The 18,924-nt window shown below is 41.0% G+C and overlaps 1 protein-coding gene across 5 annotated transcripts; it reads left to right on the forward strand.

The window, feature by feature from the left end:
* Positions 1-1,013: 1,013 nt before the first annotated feature.
* On the forward strand, positions 1,014-10,551 carry LOC127349895 (elongation factor 1-delta). Of its 5 annotated transcripts, XM_051375961.1 has the most exons (11): positions 1,137-1,213; positions 3,096-3,320; positions 4,802-6,075; positions 6,563-6,680; positions 6,947-7,018; positions 8,080-8,139; positions 8,464-8,545; positions 9,234-9,346; positions 9,462-9,671; positions 9,791-9,985; positions 10,420-10,551. In XM_051375961.1, exons 3-11 carry the CDS (start codon positions 4,802-4,804, stop codon positions 10,456-10,458), a joined length of 2,163 nt encoding a protein of 720 aa, XP_051231921.1. In that variant the 5' UTR covers positions 1,137-1,213; positions 3,096-3,320; the 3' UTR covers positions 10,459-10,551. The 5 variants fall into 5 exon arrangements, with proteins under 5 accessions (XP_051231923.1, XP_051231924.1, XP_051231921.1 ...); XM_051375960.1 differs by having other exon boundaries at positions 3,096-6,075; XM_051375963.1 differs by lacking the exons at positions 3,096-3,320; positions 4,802-6,075 and having other exon boundaries at positions 1,014-1,213.
* The last annotated feature ends 8,373 nt before the right edge of the window (positions 10,552-18,924 follow it).

The raw sequence follows: 18,924 nt of genomic DNA on the forward strand, positions 1-18,924 counted from the left end.
AAAATAGATGGAACTGCTCTTCTCTGTTTTATATCATCGTAAATTGAATATTTGGGGGTTTTGGGTTGTTGGTAGGACGAAACAAACAATTTCAAGACTCACTTTAGGGTTCAGGAAATTGTGATGGGTCATTTTTCCACCTTTTTTTGTTTTGTTAACCATTTAATTACCAAACATTTAATTGATTTATCCAGAAAATAACTGGAAGATTTACTAATAATGAACATAATTCTTAGTTACAGTCCTAATCTCACCACGTTTCTGTATCAACCTATAGAGTGAGCCCAAGCATCATGTAATGAGGTATGATATGATCTCCACAACTGCTACTAAATATTATTTTCACTCGTTTATATCCATAAAGAGAAGAATATTCTTATGCAAACATGAGCAAAAACAAAAGCTTCAAAGGTTTCAAAATGTAATTTCTGAAAACATTCTGAAACAGAAGAGAATTTGATTTCTATTTCAAGGGAAATCATGGGCCAAGAGTTTTTTTCTTGCCGTTGTTTTGTCTGTCACATTACTGGGTTGAAGAGTTGGGGAAATGTGTGAAGTTTTACAGCAACACATAAGATGTCATAAACAGTAAAAGCTGGTTATACTAGGACAAAGGTTGAAAGTGCATGAAGACGTCTTTTAAAGCTGCTGTAGGTAACTTTTTTTTCCCCCTCTGGCTCGTTCTAGTGCTCCTAATGGCATTTGCAATAAACTATATGGATATGTTTTAGCTGATTGTTGAATCTCATCCATCCTGGGAATGTGACTCAGCAATCAACTATCTATCTCGCCTCTGATTGGTCATTTTAGGAGCACAGTGAGGAGCCAGAGGAACCAGATTTGTTCACAGATTATCTGTCTCATATAAAACCATCAGGATATAAAGAAAAATATGACAAAAAGTTTTTTCTTTATATATATAAACTGCAGCTTTAAACTCACTTTAACTCCTGGAGGTCCCCTACTAATGTACATTACCTCATCACTGAGGGTCAACTATACATGATATTAAACATGGGGCAACATTAATGATTCATAATACCCCCCCCTCCCCCCTCCCCCTCCCGTCTAAGATCACGCAACCCCCGCTGCTCCTTGCTTCCTCCTCCTCCTCCTCCTCCTCCTCCTCGTTGTCACTCACGGCTGGAGAAGCACACGTTTTATCCACCGGCCTGGTTCCGCACCGACAGGACTCACTAAAGAGAAAACAGCAGTAAGTAACGCTGACGCTGACTGACAGCCGGGGGTTTTCAGTGCGGGGATTAATGCGGGGGTTCATTTTAAAGACATTTTGCGGGAATGAATGAACATTGAGCGGGGGGGGAGCAGCCCGCAGGGGGGCTCGGCGTGTGTTAGCCGACGCTAGCCACCGGCTAGCTGCTAGTGCTAACGCGGATGTCACGCCGGCTGGACACCGGCTCCAATGGCCGCTGTTACAGTCTGACATTTTATATACACGACCGAATGGAAACAACGAAAGCTGTAGTGGGGACATTTTAAAAAGAACCGGAGTTGTTTTGGGGTCTTTTAAATGAAATGCTAACCGCCTACTGTTTTATCCGAGCTACTTGAGCATGACAGATGGCTAATGTTGAGGTTAGCAGGGAGCTGATGTTAGTGCCTCTCTCTTTTATTGTGTAACATCTTGTACGACAGACTTTCCTTCATGATACATTGGTGACCTTTTTTAGTGAAAGTTTTCAAGTGTAAAGTTTATTTATTTTTTATTTTTTTTAAAGAGGATGCTGTTATTTTATTAAACCTAAACTGATACACTTTTCAGGTTTGTGCTTGAGGATGTATGAGTATTTTATTTCAACTTTAAATACAATAAAATTACTATATTAATGGTAAATGAAGCATCTGTCTTGCTGAAGCGCCCTTGAGTAAATCACTGTACCCCACCCCTTCCTGGGGTGTTGTAATGCATCTGACCCTGCAGTTGATCTCCTTGTGGGGATGGGAATCTTTTACATTGGCATCATTGATTGTGGACACTTGACACGGGTTATATGATGATGACATTGCAGATATTCATGTGAGCACTTAAAGGATATGTATTTGTATATGTATGCTGGCAACTAGGGATGCACAATTAATCAAAATATTACAGAAAATGCAAAAAGTAAATCACAGAAGCTGCATTTTTTTTGGGGGTTAAAGGTAAAATGTGGGACTAGACGGCATTATAATGAAGTACTGTAGTGCTGCAGAGATACGCTGGTATCTAATTTCACATCATCATGATTTTAAATTCCCACACTAATCGTGACTTAATATCTGTCACAGTAATTGCAATATGATGGTTTTATCATATTGTGCATCCCTGCTGCCAACAGTGTAAGCCTAATGTAATGTATCTGTGCCGAACAGCTCAATTGTTGTCAAACTTGTTCCTTTTATAACAATTAACATGGACACTGTGGTTTATTTTTAGTCAATCCCCACGTACACCGTCCTGCTGCCAGAAATACTTACTAGAGCGCCAAATGTGTATTAATACGCTGCTTAAAATAGTCCATTGTTTCCTTCTGTTTTTGAATAGCATTTGTTAAAACCTACAAGGCCCAGCTTAGATTAGAGGAGTTGCGAAGTATTGACCACATTGTTGGTTTTGGTGTAGTCTATCTAAAACAGTTCATACACTGGTTGTCAATAGAGCTGCATCAGAAGGGGTGCGTCATAAAAATAACCCCCCATAAAGAAAACACAAGAAATTATGAAATGTGGCAGAGAGATCTGGCAACATGCATGCATGTGCAGCTGCCAGCATGGCTACCAGTCGGCATACAAGAGCGCTGTTATCACCGTTTTAACAACACCCCTAATGTGCTTGATTGGCTAATTGGGTTGAAGGGTTTTGGTAGGACAATTTTTTAACAGGAAATGTTTATTTTTGATGATGGCGAGGAAACTAAGCTGTCCCTGGGGGCTTCCATTTGAAGGGAGGAGAAAAGCAGATAAAGTAGGGGGGAGGGAGGGAGGAAGCTTTGGGATGCATCCAAGTTGTTGCTTGAAGTTCTTGCTTGATATCAGAGGTATTCATTTAGAGAAATCTTTAACACGTAGCTTCTTTCCCCTCATCTTGCATTCAGAATTTGACAAGTGAGTATTCTGTATAACGCTGACATTTACCTCCCTGTTTTTTGAGTTTTCGTTTTGCCCTTTGTCCAAACCCTTACGTATCAGCTTCATTGTTTTTGCAAGGTGGTGATTGTTCAATTTCTTTTCTTAATGGCTTGCGGTTAACTGGATGAAAAGAACGTGTTGAGCATTTGATTTTCATACTAGTATAAGCTCAACGCCTTTTACCGAGGAAGGTGAGTCAAGAGCTTTTTCTAATAAACATGAAGCAGGAAATGCCTTCCCAAAACAGTCCCACGTCCATGTCAGTGGTGCAATAGTGTTCGCCAATATTACTAACATCCACATGGTGAAACATTAAGGGAATGCATTTCCTGTATTACAACAGAATAATGTAACGTCATAAAAATGGCATGGCTTGAGCTATGTCTGGATTTTTTAAATTTTTTTTTTTTAAAAAGAGCATAACCTCAATGCCAGTACTGATAATGAGTTTTCTTGCATGGTGCATGGTGTCAGTGCTTTTCAAAGATCCATCAAGGTTAGCATGTGGTTTTACTCTTTTTTTTATTTATTTATAATCCCAAGCTCCAATGTTTTGCCTTTTGATTTGTCACATCCTTTTTCCTTTTTGTGTGTCCTTGTGTGATTGTGTCAAGGTTCGTCAAGTCTTGTGCCACATTTGTAGAGTTCAAAATTTAAAAAAAATTTGACCGAGAAGAGTTTACAACAAAGTTATGGGGAAAATGGTTCGAAATTATGTGTTGGTTAGACATAAGGCACCAGTTAACATTACATTATAATGTTGGAAAGCCATAATACTTAAATGCATCTTATGAAAACATAATTAAACAGAACACATTATGCTGCTTGCATTAGTATTCACAGACATTGACTGAATGTACCTTTTGGTAAATGCCTTCACAGGATGAGCGTGATAACGAGGGGCTATAGTGTTATAATGGCACTGCAGAACTCTACTGTGTCACTTTAAAAGCATATAGAACAAGCTGGACACAAATACATTGCATGATGATATGTGAGTTTTGCTGTCTGGCTAAATATAGCTCAATAGCTGTGTGTATGTTTTCATTTCAATAACTGTACTTAAAAGCAATCATTGTCAGCAAGTTCCACTAAGGCAAACCCGAGTCATGTCTACCAGCAGTGCTGGTAGTGTGTAAAGTGTAAGTGTTGCTTGTCTGTTTGGGAAATCAACATGTAGCAGGAACTGCAGCTCAGATCCGAACTCGCATTTTACATTTTTGGCTTCATTTAGACAACCTCCATCTGGCATTAACACTGACTTTCATGCTGTTAGTCTATCAAAGCATGAAAGTCAGTGTTGATTGTCCCTTACTTAAATTCCTGAGTTTATACCATGTGAGCTTAGGTTCATTAGGATTCTTTACTTTTATACTGACACTTGACAAATCTCAATGAAGTTGATTCCATTCACTAAACACTTCTGTTCATCTGCATGGTTTTCTTCTTGTTTCCTGCATGCTTCTTGCGTTTCTCTGGGACTGAATCGTAGACTCTATTTTGTGGTGTATTATCATACATACAACTCTATAACAAAGTCAGTTTGTTTGTAGTACTGAGTCTAATAGATCAATCCCTTTTGTATCTTTTAACCTTCCTGTGTCTCTCTAACTAATCCAAAAGCCTGTACCTGTTATTCTCTTCTGTTTTTTTTTCCTGCAACGGATCAAAGATGATGTCTAAGAAGATCCCCCAGTGCTCTGCAGTGGATCAGTCAGAGCATGATCAGCCTCCCAGCAATTGTCAGGTGGACCGGTCCGCAAATGCAGCACTGGGGTGTAGGAAGAAGGCTGAATCAGGTCAAAGAAACGGAGAGACGGCGTCATCGTCCCCAGAGAGCGGCAGCTTGAACGGAGATGGAAAGCGCAGCGGAAAAAGCCGCCGTCGCAAGAAACGTTCATCCAATCCCGAGAGTCGTGCTGAGGGGAAGGTGGACATTAAGACCAAGAGTGAAGAGAAGCCAGACAAAAGGACCAGCCAGCCGCCTGACCCCCGTGCTGGGCTCATTGGCCTGCAGTCTGAGTGTGCTAGTGTGTGGTTTGAACGCGGCATCTATGAGCGAGCCGAGAGCCTCTACCAGTGTTGGTTGGCGAGCTCCTCCAATGGGACCACCAAGTCAAACCGGTCACCTCCAGCCCCAGGGAAACATTCAAAGTCTCCGCCCACTGTGGCTCCATCTTCCTCAGGACAGGTGTGCCACCATGGTGATCAGGTGGCCTGCCACCATGTCGTCCAGGCCGTGTGGGTGAACAAGACGACCTTTGACCAAGCAGAACGCCGCTTCGTAGAAGCATCCATGCCGTCCATTCCAAATTCTCTAGACATCCCAGCCCAGCCCAACCGCGCCATTGCACCCAGAACGCCCGATGAAGGATATCAGTCTCTAGCCCCGACTCCTGCCACCCCTGTCGCCCAACAAGCAGCTGTCACACCAACCAATCGACAGTCGATTAACGGACTGCCCCGCATCCCCGTGGAGCTGCTGAGAGATGTGTGGCTGGAGAAACCGCTGTATGACCGCGCCGAGGCAGCCTTCTACCAGAATCTGTACGGTAACAATTCCTCCAAACGCTGCAGCTCCGCCTCCACTTCCAGAAGTAGCGACCACCCTCAAAGCCTTGTAGAAGAGGAGGAGGAAGAAGATGAGGAAGTGGCGGTGGAGGAAAAACGGGTGGTCCCGCAGGGTAAAGCAGAAGTCTTCCACGCTCTGCTCCCTATTCAGGAGGAAGAGGAGCCAGCCGAGGTCCTAGAGAAGGAAGAGGATTCGGGGGCCGGAGTTTGCTACTTCGCGCACCCGGACAACGAGCGGGTGTGGTTGGACAAATGGCGGTATGATGCTGCAGAGAGCCGTTTCCATGGTTACAGTGGGAGTGAAGCTGCGGTGGCGAAGAAGGGCCGGCGGCCAGAAGCGCCATCGGTTACCTCCCCCGCCCCAATGAGGGACAAGTATGACCAAACCGGGAGAATGGAGCTGCTCCAGATGTTTCAGTTTTACCTTTCATTGTTTTTCTTTACGTAATCATGTGTTTCCGCCCATTGTTTTTTGAGTGCGTGAACATTATTCTTTTTCATTGTCCATCTTGCTTTTTCATTTGTCGATTCTTTATACCTTGAGGTCTGTTTCAGCATTTCCTGAATGACTGTTTTTGTATGAGCCATTGTTGCGTTTTGCCAATTGAACTCCATTTTAACGTTTCTGTTGCACAGTTGCGTTGGGGTGGTCTGTTTGTGGGGAGTGTAGATAAAAGAATACATTAAATAAGTCATTTTATGATGAAAAATGTAAGATGTATTTAATATAAATCACATATAAAGTGATTTTAAGCATAATTATTATGAGTAGTAATACAGATTTATGTTTTCCTTTTTTCCCTGACCTCCTGTGTCGTGTTCATATATCCCTCTCTTGTCCTTCCTCGCTCCTCGTCTATAGAAACATGAGTTCCGTGGACTTTCTGGCCCAGGAGAAGATCTGGTTTGACAAACCTCGCTATGACGAGGCAGAGAGACGCTTCTATGAGCGAATGAACGGCTCCTCACAACCATCACAGGTACCGTATTTGTGTTCATTCTTGAAGTTCTCTTTTGTATTGATATTACATTTACCAGATTTAAAAACTTGGTGCAGTCTATCCACTCTGCCATAAGCACTTTGTGATGATATGATGAAGAGGGCTGTACAAGGCTGAAAATAAATATAGCTTACAAAGACGCATTGAATCTGTTGAGTCTCTCAATATTAGTGTTACTGAAACTTTGCAAAGGATGAATAAAGTAAAGGATGGATCTACATTGACACCTATTATTTTTCTTTAAGGATGTTGGAGCTAACACCATTCTGCAAGACATCGCTCGGGCCCGAGAGAACATCCAGAAATCTCTAGCAGGAGTAAGTACACGCTGTGGGCCGACTCTGCCTCTTATCTCCACAGTACTGAACATGTAGTCTGAGCAAACTGCAGCCCCAAATAAGCCAAGGTCACACCTCTTGTACACACATTGACATGTCACTATTATGTGGCCTGAAAATCGGATTAATGAAACACGATGAGAAACCTTCAGTGAAAGGCACATTCTTTCTGATTGCTCAGCATAGTGTGCTTTGCTGATTGTAATGACTTTTAATCCAACTTTATTTGTATATTTTGTATAGCCCCTTTCATACAAATTAGTGCAGTTCAAAGTCCTTTAAAATGACTGACAAGCTGATAATAAGACAGACCAAGTCTAGGCTGAAGTAGAGGGGAATACAAACTTGATGGAATAGAAAAAAACGATACAACAAAGAAAAAATAACAATAAAATAGATTGAAGAGCTGTAACAATAAAATAATTTAATACAAGCTAGACTAGAAACTTATATATATATATATATATATAGAAGAAAAGGCTAAATTAAAATAAAAGAAAAAAAGGAATAAAAATAAAATACAAACATTTTACAATATAATTACATGAAATAAGTGACTAAAATAAAGTGAATTGCCAGCTGAAGTGGTAGGTTTTAAGTTCGTATTGTTCCCCTAATTGCAGGACTGATGTAATTCCTGCACCTCTTGAGTCGTAACATTTAGGAAGATATCCCAGTGCCTTAAATCATGTTTTGTATCTCTAAAATCCCATTATTTTTTTTATTCAGTTAAGTTTTTGGAGGTTTTCTTTTCATGGTTCCCCTGCTGACAGGTTTAACCAAATTGTGTAATTGTGTTGCTGATAAAAAATAGTTTAAGTAGAAGCTTGGTGTTCAGCTGAAGCCATACAAACCTTCCTCTACAGAGACATGAGTATAAGTATGGACATACAGTAGCTGCCTTTATTCTGCCATGTTCCAAAACCTCCCAGCCCTACGGGGTCTTCATCAGTTTGCTTTCTGTTTCACACTCCTCCTTCAGCTTCTGTTCTGTTCCTCCATCCCTCCCTTTTTCATGCTTTAAATTCCTCCCCCCCCAGCTGAAGAATACATTGTGTAGCAGAGGGTCTGCTCAACCTTCCAGCCAACAGTCCCAGCTAGTAAGTGCCGCCAAGGCTTGTGTGTCCCTGGAAGCCCCTCGCTGACATCCCCCCCGCTTGAGTTTGAGTTCATCTGAGTTCAGCCTTTACCTCCGCTTGTAGATATTTTTGTGTGGAGTGTTGCAGACCAAGTAGCTGCTTATCACTTTCTATCAGGCTCCATCTACAGCTCCTGTGTTTCTGCTGCTGAGATGGACGCTGGCTGTGTGTCGTGTGTTCACATACAAGGTCTGCTTCACGGGGTTTGATGAAAGGACTAACACTGTGGTTTGGCCATTAGTTGTTGCCCTCAGTAAACTCTGTCTTTGTGTCTTTACTGTGCAGAGCAGCAGCAGTGCAGCTGATCAAGGAGAAATCGTCTCCCGCATTAAGAGCCTGGAGCTGGAGAACCATAGCTTACACAAAGGTGGGTTGGTTTGACGTCGATCAAATATTAATGCATTTGTTTTGTTTACCTGTGTGGAGGCTAGTTCAGTGTGCTCAGGGACTGTGTGGGTGTTACATAAGCCACCATTAGCAATTCAGAATAATCAAATGTAGTGCTGTCACAATTACTTTTGGTTTTTTTATTTGACAAATAACAATTTTAAGCAATTTGTCAAACATTCAGATTTTATAATACAAGTGTTTTTTTCAGTTTTTCTTTATAATTATTATAAACAATAATTTTTTTTAAACTGTTAGTAATCAAAGTCTGCAATTGCAAGACGACTCCTCTGGCATGCAGCTTATGAGGATGATTTGTCCTTATTTTCTAATATTTTATATACTAAATAATTGATTAATTGAGGACGTTAGATCAATGAAAATATTTGTTGCATAATTAATTGGAGCCCTAATCACCTGTTCAGTCTGTCCATCCACAGTTAAGGCTGACAAATGGTCATCAGACGTAACCTGAGCCGACTTGATGTCTAAAAACTGCTCATTTTATATGACCAACAAACTACAAAAAATACTCCTCAACTAGACAATGAATTGTTGTAGCTTGTTGTTTAATTTCAGTGTCTCCTGTCAGGATACATGTTGATTTATTTTTGTATGTGTTCCCTTCCTGTACACAACACTCACTGACTCTGGTCCTGTTTCTTTAGTGGTCGATGACTTGAGGGTTGCTCTTTCCAAACTGGAATGTCGTGTGGCCGTTCTGGAGAAGTCTCCCGCGGCTGTGACCCCGGCTCCCACTCCTTCAGTTCCCTACACTAATGTGAGTTCATATCAACCGCTTTTATCAACTCTGTCATCTTGTGTTTCAGTTTTATCGTAGCTCCAGTACGTCACCACCTCCGTGTGAGCATGTGGTTCTTTTTTACTCTGTTCAGGGCACTACCGTCCAGCAGAAGACCTCCGCCCCCGTAAAAGAGGAAGAGGAGGAGGAGGACGACGATGATGATGATATTGACCTGTTTGGTAGTGATGATGATGAAGAGGCAGAGAAACTCAAAGAGCAGAGATTGAAAGAGTACGCAGAGAAGAAGGCCAAGAAGCCCGGCATCATCGCCAAGTCCTCCATCTTATTGGATGTCAAACCTGTGAGTCCTGATTTACTCCACATTCATCAGAGTCTGAAAATATGAATAAATACCAGCTGAATACATTTTTTATGTATAAGTTTGAGACCGACAGCTTTCTTCCCCTGCCTTTTTTTTAGTGGGATGATGAAACCGACATGGCGAAGCTGGAGGAGTGCGTGCGCTCGGTGCAAGCCGACGGTCTGTTATGGGGCACGTCCAAACTGGTTCCTGTGGGTTACGGCATCAAGAAGCTCCAGATCGCATGTGTGGTGGAGGACGACAAGGTGGGAACAGACATGTTGGAGGAAGAAATCACCAAGTTTGAAGACTATGTAAGTACTGTGCAATACACACTCCTGCAAAGGGCTCACACGCACTCACACTTTTTAAACATCTGGAATCAACTATCTTAATATTTGTGATTTAACAGGGAATCTGCAAGTCTTAAAAAGTAGTCTGCCATTTCACTGACCAATGGGAATGAGTAAACAAATTCAGTGTTTAGGCCTATTTAGTTTTTTGTGTACATTTTACACAAATCAGAAGACATTCAGTTAACATTATTCTAATAGTCTCAAAGTGTCATTAACTGGTACAAGTCAGTGAATCTTCTTCTCAGTCACTGCCAGCATGTTGCTGCCATCATGTGGTCATAATGAGGCTGAAACAAAGGATTGTCTAGTTACTGTCCAACAGAAATCAGAGTACCGTTCCCCAGGTGAGAGGGAGCCTGGAGAATAACCCCGTTCCTTTTGCTCTGTTTCAGATCCAGAGTGTCGACGTAGCAGCTTTCAACAAGATCTGATTCCAGTGTGTCTTTGTGTCTTTCGTAAACGCTTTGTTTCTCTGCTGATTATGTCAACGGTTAATAATAATAAAATCCAACTCTTGCACTGAAGCTAATGTCTCATGGAGTATGATTTCAGAAGATGGAAACAAATGTAGTGTTCTTGTCCTAAGTTTGTAAGGATCATGAACTGATCGACGAGGCACCCAGATGTTTAGACGTTTACTTCTTACTCAAAACAATGGAAGTGAAAGGACCTTTAGTTTGTGGTTGGACACCATTTAAAAATTCAACAGCAAGTCTTTACAAAAACAACGACCTGGTTACTGACAGTTTCCTCCTGTAGAAAGTAGTTCCAGTGAAAAGGTTTATGGATTGGTTAGAGAAGCAGGGACATTGTTTTTGCAAAGAGGTGCTGTCAGTTTTCTGTTTTCATTTTTATGTTATCAGCGCCACAAACAAAATTCATTTTCCTGTACTATTGGGGTGGAGGCAGAAATCTCAGCTATATATTTCAAAACTATAACTATCTACAGTATGCTGAACACTGCAGGGATCAGACTACGTGACACTGCAGTTGTAATGGCCCCTTTCAGTGGAGGTACTTCAGCTGACAGCGTTCGCAGACACCTGAATGTTAACCATGGTGACCAAATAATGTTAGAAATGTCCAACTAGTAGAGAACATATAACCGACATAACATTGGTTGTTGTCCCTACTACGCAGGATAAAATGACAGCTTAATGGACTGATGTCATGTAGTCTGATCCTGGCAAAAGCACATCAGTCCCTGAGGTATTACCAGCCCTCACTGATAATATACAGTATATCCAACTAGCTATCAGTGCAGGAACACTGTCAGTACTAGAGCCTGACTGACAGCTCACTTCTGAGGCTATAAAAGCACAAATCCTATATAAAGCAAAAATATATTTAAATTCAGGTTACAAAAACAATAAAAATGGCAATTAGAAATGATCTATAATAAACGACACTACACTATATATATATATATATATATATATATTTTATTTTTTATTTTTTATTGGGAAACATTCACTGGCAGATGTAACAGAAATGCTAAAGTTAGTACCTGAATCATTTTTCTGAGTAACATTAAAAATTGCTCAGATTTACTGACCTAATAGCAGGCAGATGTTCAGATGCTCCCTCAGGTCCTGGTTCAGAAGGTGGACACTGTGGGGTAGTGTGGCTGGTTGAAGTAGGTGTAGTAGGCAGACTCCTCTGGGTATCACCTTTATAGAAGCACAGCGGACCCTGGTGGTCCAGGAACAGTTTGATCCTGCAGGACGTCGAGCTGGGTGGAACCTCCACCGCCTGCACCTCGTTTCCATGGCAGAAGGAAGACGGAGAGTTGTGTCCCAGTCTGCACTCGTTGGATGATCCCTGAGGATAAAATCGAATAAAACAATACAATGAAACAGAAGAAAGGAGCCTAATCGGCTGGTGTGTTTGTGGCTGCAGGAGAGCAGAGCTCCAGAGACACTGTACTCAGAAAGTGGAGAACAATTTATTAAGTTTGACTCTATCCTGAATAAGAGGATGTCTATAGACAGGTAGGATTTACATTTCAGCAATAAAATCATAATAATGTCTGTCACATCATTAAGTTGTCCATTGTGGTGTCTTTCACTGACTGGTATGTTTCATACTCTACTTTTATTACAAAGTCTGTTTTACTCTATGTACAGTAGTAAGTATGATTATGAAAGGAATTAAATTATATTGAAGTTTGTTGCCAGTTAATTTACTTTCAATTGACTAACTGATTAATCTACTTATGATTTCAGCTCTAGTGGCATTAATATGCAGTGTGCTGGTCCACAATGTGATGGAACCATTTCAGTAAAGGAGGACCTTTTTGTTGTTTTTCTGTTACTGTGTTCTTGAGGGTGTGTCAGCACACACACACTGACACAAAGACCATGATGACACAACCCTATGGTGGCAATACATAAATATTTTAGGGAATAAAACAAGCTCATAAAACAACTCCATATCTGCACACTTTGTTTCTGCCTCTCTTTGATTTGCTCTGCAAGATGTCTCCATGTTTCCCACAGAACCCTCAGAAACAGCAACAAGACACAGAATAAAACCATGTGTCAACAAAAACGTTACCTTAATAAACCTTTAGGAATCAAGGTTACTAGAAGTGTCCTCACCTCTCCATTAGTCCTCTCAGGGTGGACCATGGACACATTAAAGGCAGGGTCAAAAGGAGGAGCAGAGGGGCTCGCAGCACCCATACTGAAGCTGGCTCTGCACTGTCACAGCTGCAGACTCGCTGGCGGTCCCTGTGGTCTGTCGGGCAGCTCAAACTGTAGCTGTGGCCACATGGGATGGTGACTGGGTCCCTGAGGAGCTGGGCTGCGCTGGTTCAGGTTCACAGTGACAGCGCCTGAGCCACTGTTGCAGGACAGAGAGACAGCAGATAACGTGTGCATCAAGTAGTGAAACAGCTTCTAATACCTGCACAGCAAGGAGCCCCCACTTTCTCTCCATTGGTCATAATAAAGGTCTTTATGTGATATAATCTTCATTATATGAAACTGCACTGAACTAATACAGTTTGTTTTGTTGCTTTAAGGTACCCTGTGTACTGCTCTGTTTGTATGGCTGCATTATAAACAACTTCAGAGGGCAGAAATATAGATATATGACCCTTATAAACAAGAAAAAGACTGCAGGCTGCTGTAAACAAGTTAAATACAATTTGCAAATGTCTGAGGTTAAGCCTTCAGAAAACAGACAATGCATTCAGTGAGAGACTGTGAGCGTAAACCGTGTATCTCTATTTACTTTTTATCTATTAACTTTACTGTTGTATGTAATTGTTCTCTGTGCGTGCTGCTCACTTCATCTCAAAAAGGCCTACAGAGGTAACGCAGTTTAATCACATTAGATTCTGCAGTGCACCACATGATGCCAGCAGGTTTGATTTCTTTTGAATGTAGTTTATAATACACTGAATGAACACAATAAAAGCTCCCTCTTTTAGATTTTACAGGTAACTTTAAATGGTCAGTTAGACACTTGGTGCTCAAAGAAAGCCTGGGTCAGTACTTACACTGCACAGTTTATCCTCTATACTAAACATTTCTGCCCAGTTACATCATTCAAACTGTGTTCCTGTTGCTTTATCAGTGTGTAGGAATACAATGAGACTTGCACATCAATCTAGAACTTAATGATCAGATATGATGAGCTAATTGTGACAGCATTGGTACATTTAATACAATCAGTGTTTACCTAGACTAAAGTCAAACCACATTCCAACACACCTTAGTAAATGGAAATGGAAATGTTGCAGATTTTCCTTTTCCTGGAATAATTCCCAACCTTTTAAAAGAATTCCAGGCTGTGGATATGATGCTGAATGAATGAATACAACCTGACTGTACTGAAAGTTTGTTTGTGTTTGTGTCATGATGAAAACCCTCTTGGCCATTTCCCAAAACAATATCACCCCCTACAAACAAAGATGGCGCACTGTTGTGTTCACTGTGCTGCAAACTGAATCTGTTTAAAGTTCAGTTCACAGTTTCAGTTTCACTCACCTGGTGGTCTGCGAACAGGTGGGAGGATTCGGAAACATGGACGGGTTGAACACGGAATCACACCCTGCAAAACACAAATAAACACTGTATTATATTATATTATATTATATTATATTATATTATATTATATTATATCATATTATATTATTTTATTTTAGATTAGATTAGATTATACATTATTATTAATAATTTATGCTCTACCACAAACAAACCATTCACCTCCATATCGCTGAAATATCACAGACACATTTCTCAGGTATAGAATGTCATCATAGCTTAAAAGTGGAAGCTCAAAGATCATTTTTGACTCCACTCTGTGGTTCTTTGTTTCTTCGAAAAAAATCAATTTTTGAATTAGAATGAATAATGAACTTCACTTAGCCTACTGGTTACTAATCACTTTAGAATTAATGAATATTCATTTTCAAAATTAATGTTATTCTGGGTTATGGGGTCACTTTTTTAAAGATGTAATGACTTTGGTTGACCAGTAGATGGAACTGTTTAGCCTAGTCTGGGCAAATGTATTCTTGTAGTACTATAGAGGAGGGTAACTGTAGGGTGAAGGTTTCAAATCATAAAGACAGCCTACACACTTTATTTCTAATGTCTAAAGTAAGAGATGTATGCGGTCATAAATAGAGGGCGCTGTGGTGAGTAGACTCACAGTGAGGGAAAAACTGAAAAGCACTTTTTCCATATCATCCTATAAAAAGTATCATCATAGTCTGGATGAAGAGGCACACTCCGCTGCAGTGTGGTTGTCCATGTTTGGGGCCCAACTGAAGAATGTGTCCACTTCACTTCATTGACCTCAGACCAGCATTTCACGGACCGTATGGACGTTACATTTAGGACACTATTTGATGTTCAGTCTACTATGAAACGTCTCCTTTGGAATATATATTCTGAAATACACGTTTAAATATTCCGGTGAGTAATTAGCTTTATATAGAACTTTTAAAAACAGTAGTTACAAAGTGCTTACGAGAGAGAAAAGAGACCTTAAAAGAAACAGACGCGGAACATTAACCTATAACACAAGTCCACAGCCATGCTAAAGGCTCAGTGACCGCGTTCTTATGGATCCCAAAGACACACCCTGTGTAGCATTCAAGCACTGGGATTGGCCAGGAGCCCACGCTCTAATTTGTGGTTAACGTTGTTAAAGGGTCTATTTTAACCCAACCCATGACATTCTCCTGAACTTAACCAAATAGTCTTGTTGCCAAAACACAACCAAACTGCGACTAAAAAAATAAAGCTTTTTAAAAAAAAGCTTTCTGTATGTCACCTGATGAGCATGGCGGCTCGCCAATCCTTCACCATCATCGTTAGGTATGTTAGCATGCTATCATTTTATTACACAAAGTACAGCTGAGACGTATGTGCTGTAGCCATTTAGTCATAAACTGAAGTATTGGGCAATTTTGACCTGATAATGGTGATCAGAGTTCATTCTGAGGGGGAATCGTTGAAGAGACATTTCACTGAAAACCAAAAATGTCATCCGGATGGTGGCACAAGAGGAAAAAGTCAGAGGATCCCCAAAATCATAAAGATTTATTATCTGGGGACCATTAATGTCCGTCCAGAAAATGTTGAGATATTTCACTGGATAACTGAAAACGGCTTTATGGTGGAGCTACAGGAAAAGTCTGGGGTTCCCAAAAGTGAGTTGGATTCATCCACTGGGGAGCAAATAAAGGGAAGACTTGAGGAAATGAGTGGAGGAACATAATGAATGCATATTTTGAATGGTACAATTAAATAATTAACATCCAATCATGCTCTGTGTATGAATAAAATGCCGAGCAGGCCCAGCTGATTCAGAGGGAGCGGTGCATAAAGCCCTCATTACAAAGACAAATGCACATTTGAGAGTTCAGTGGTGCAAAATCCATATTGGCGATGAGATGTGGAAACCATATTCTTGACAAGTGGGCGAGTGCATCTGTGGTGTAAAAGAGAACAGTACACGCCTGAATGCTTGACCCCCACAGTGAGCAGGTGTTATGGCCTGGTTCTGGTCCACTTGTTCCCTCAGAGAAAAGGATCACTGCAAATCAATACAACATCCTGTGTTGAAACATTTCTCTCCTGGCTCACTGAATGGTTTGATGAGTATGGAAATGATGTGAATCATTTGCTGTGGCCCTCGCAGTCAACAGATCTCAACCCAACTCAACACCTATGGGTGAGTTAGACAGCGCATCATCAAATCACCAAATGAGGGAATATCTTTTGGGAGATTGGTGTTCATCCCTCCAGTAGAGATCCAGAGAATTATAGAATCAATACCAAGGTGCACTGAAGCTGTTCTGGTGGCACGAGGTGGCCCGACACCTTACTGATCCACATCCTCAGACACCTGTCCACATCCTGTAGGTATTTCAGCCTGGACCCACAGATAAAGGCAAAGAACATGAAGTGTACACACCACAACACTGCAGGAAGCTGCTCCAAATTAAAGCAGCAACACAGCTGAGTGGATGAGTTAAAGTCACACACGTGTTTATAACTGTCTTTAGGGATGTGGGTGCTTCGGTTTCTGGACTGGAGGTTGGGAGTTCAGGGGTAACGTTGGGCCATTGTTGAGCATCTGTGTAATCACTAAGTGAGACCAGCAGCACTGTTTGTTTGTGTAGATTGTACTCTTAAGTGCAGCCTGCTTGACCTTTTCAACGAAGCGCAGACATGTAAAAATACCAGGCCAGCCCTGTGTTCTGCAGCAATTAACATCTGATTTCCTCCGTGTCTAAAACAAAAAGTGCTCTCTGCTCCCTGAAAGTGGCTCTGGAGGTGTGTGGGAATTTATTAGCTGCTGCTTTTTAGTTTTGTTTTTGGTGAGGCACTTGATTATTCTTACTCAGTCCCTGAGGGAACCCAGTCTAATGGAAATGAAAAAAAGAATGCAATGCAAAGGCAGAGCTTAATATATAGCCTTCTTGAAACATGTAACACAAAAAACCTTTCCCCCAGAATGAACCAAATAAGATTTTGATTTGCACTGGAAACAAATGAAACAATTATATTTCACAGACAGATTCGTGTTTCTCTTCCCTGAAGAAAAATAAGCGTTCAACACAACACTGAATATAAAGGCTTGTTAAAATAACTGTTTTTGCAGTAAAGCGCCCTGGGGCTTGTTTCGCTGCACAGACAGACTAACATTGCCTCAGTTAACAGCATGTCTGTCTGATTGTCTGTCTGTGCATCCTGCCACTCCCATCCTGTTTAGCAGGACTTTCTTTTGACAGCCTCCTCCCATAAAGGAGGCCCTGTCTGGGCTTTAAGAGGCCGCAATAGCCCCCTAGATGACAGATGGATGGATGGATGGATGGATGGATGGATGGATGAGGTGAGGACAAAGGAGGCAGTAAATACACGTACACAGCAAAGCCTTTTTTCTAAAGACTCGCATTCTGTCTTTTGGTCAGTCAAGAGTAAACAACAAAAAAACAGGAGTCAAAGTCAGGCAGGAGCAGACATTTGGGGCTGTGAGAGACGGGAGCAATTACTGTCTGGGACTCATCGGTACAGAGAGAGAGAGAGAGAGAGAGAGAGAAAGTGTGAGAGAGACAGAGAGAGAGAGAGAGAGAGAGAGAGAGAGAGAGAGAGAGAGAGAGAAAGTGTGAGAGAGACAGAGAGAGAGAGAGAGAGAAGAGAGAAGAGAGGCAGACAGGAAGAAGAAGAATAACGGAAAGGAAGGAAAAACCCAAGGGATGTCTGACACTTCCTGCGGATCTGAGCCAGGGGGAAACAAAGGAAGAAACACAGAAATAAAACAAAACTATTTTATTTTCTCTCTTAGATTCTGTAACTTGCTCTCTCTTGTAAAGGGAACACAGGTGAGCATACCTTGCGTTGGATTCATAACTGTAAAGAAATAAGATCACTGGTGGCCTCTGGTTTCTCTTAAAACAACAGTGGCTTTGTCCCATTTCAGAGGGATTGTCTCCCTTCAAAACATGTTCAGCACACTGGCTTCTCTGATGGCCACTGTACATGAGACGTCGACAGAAGATTCACCAAACGGTTTCCACAGCTAAAATCAAAATTGAAAATGTTCCCCATGAAAGCTTTACATAAAATGTGTTTTTCTTCTAGTTGTTTTCTACAGTGTGATGTTTGAATGATGACTGTGCAGTGTTTGACACTAGAAGGTTGTTTTCACATTCATCTGCTGAAAGTGGAAAGTTTCTCTGAGATCATTGGAAATCTGATTTTAAGGGGCGGGGCCTACGAGCAGGATTTGTGACATCACAAATAGTTTGGAAGGCAGTCCTGGTCCAGTGTGTAACTTATACAGAGTGATGTAGAAAGCTGAAGTGCACATACACTGAGAATAGACTTTACAGTGAAGGAGGAGACATCTTATGTGCAGCAGTAAAACTTTAGAGATGAGAAAAATATGCATATTATATTATATGGAAACAAGTTTTTTAAGAAAATTATACTTGTTTTGCAGAAAAAAATACATCAGACACACTTTATTGTTCTGTGCAGACTATATATATATATATGTTTGTGTGTTAATACATATCTGGAGGGGATCTTTAAAGATAGTTTCCACAAAATATAGTGCACAGTAAATCAATCACAATGAAGGAACATTACAGCAAAGTATGCCCTCAGAGACTAATCATATGCAACGAGGTGTCCTGATATATGGAGACAAGGCAGATGCAGAGAACATTATTCCCACTTCTGGTTTGTTATTTCCTTTATCCACACACCCTGTATCAAAGGCATTAGTTTTGATGGATTTTAAATGGGATATTCCTTAATTCTATTAAGTGGTGGAAGTGGATTCTTTTTCATATAAGACACAGTAATTATAGAATGATTGATGTTTAGGTTTAATCTGTCTTTATTCCTTTTGGTTTGGTAAAGTTTTCA

This window comes from Dicentrarchus labrax, unplaced genomic scaffold (assembly GCF_905237075.1).
Source record: "Dicentrarchus labrax unplaced genomic scaffold, dlabrax2021, whole genome shotgun sequence".
Classification (NCBI taxonomy): Eukaryota; Metazoa; Chordata; class Actinopteri; family Moronidae; genus Dicentrarchus; species Dicentrarchus labrax.

What these genes read in the sequence shown, in the direction of transcription:
- LOC127349895 (XM_051375960.1), top strand. Translation starts at nt 4,802, where the DNA reads ATGATGTCTAAGAAGATCCCCCAGTGCTCTGCAGTGGATCAGTCAGAG. An exon ending in GCTCCTCACAACCATCACAG is followed by an intron (nt 6,681 to 6,946) that starts GTACCGTATTTG and finishes TTTTTCTTTAAG; the next exon opens with GATGTTGGAGCTAACACCAT. An exon ending in CCAGCCAACAGTCCCAGCTA is followed by an intron (nt 8,140 to 8,463) that starts GTAAGTGCCGCC and finishes TTTACTGTGCAG; the next exon opens with AGCAGCAGCAGTGCAGCTGA.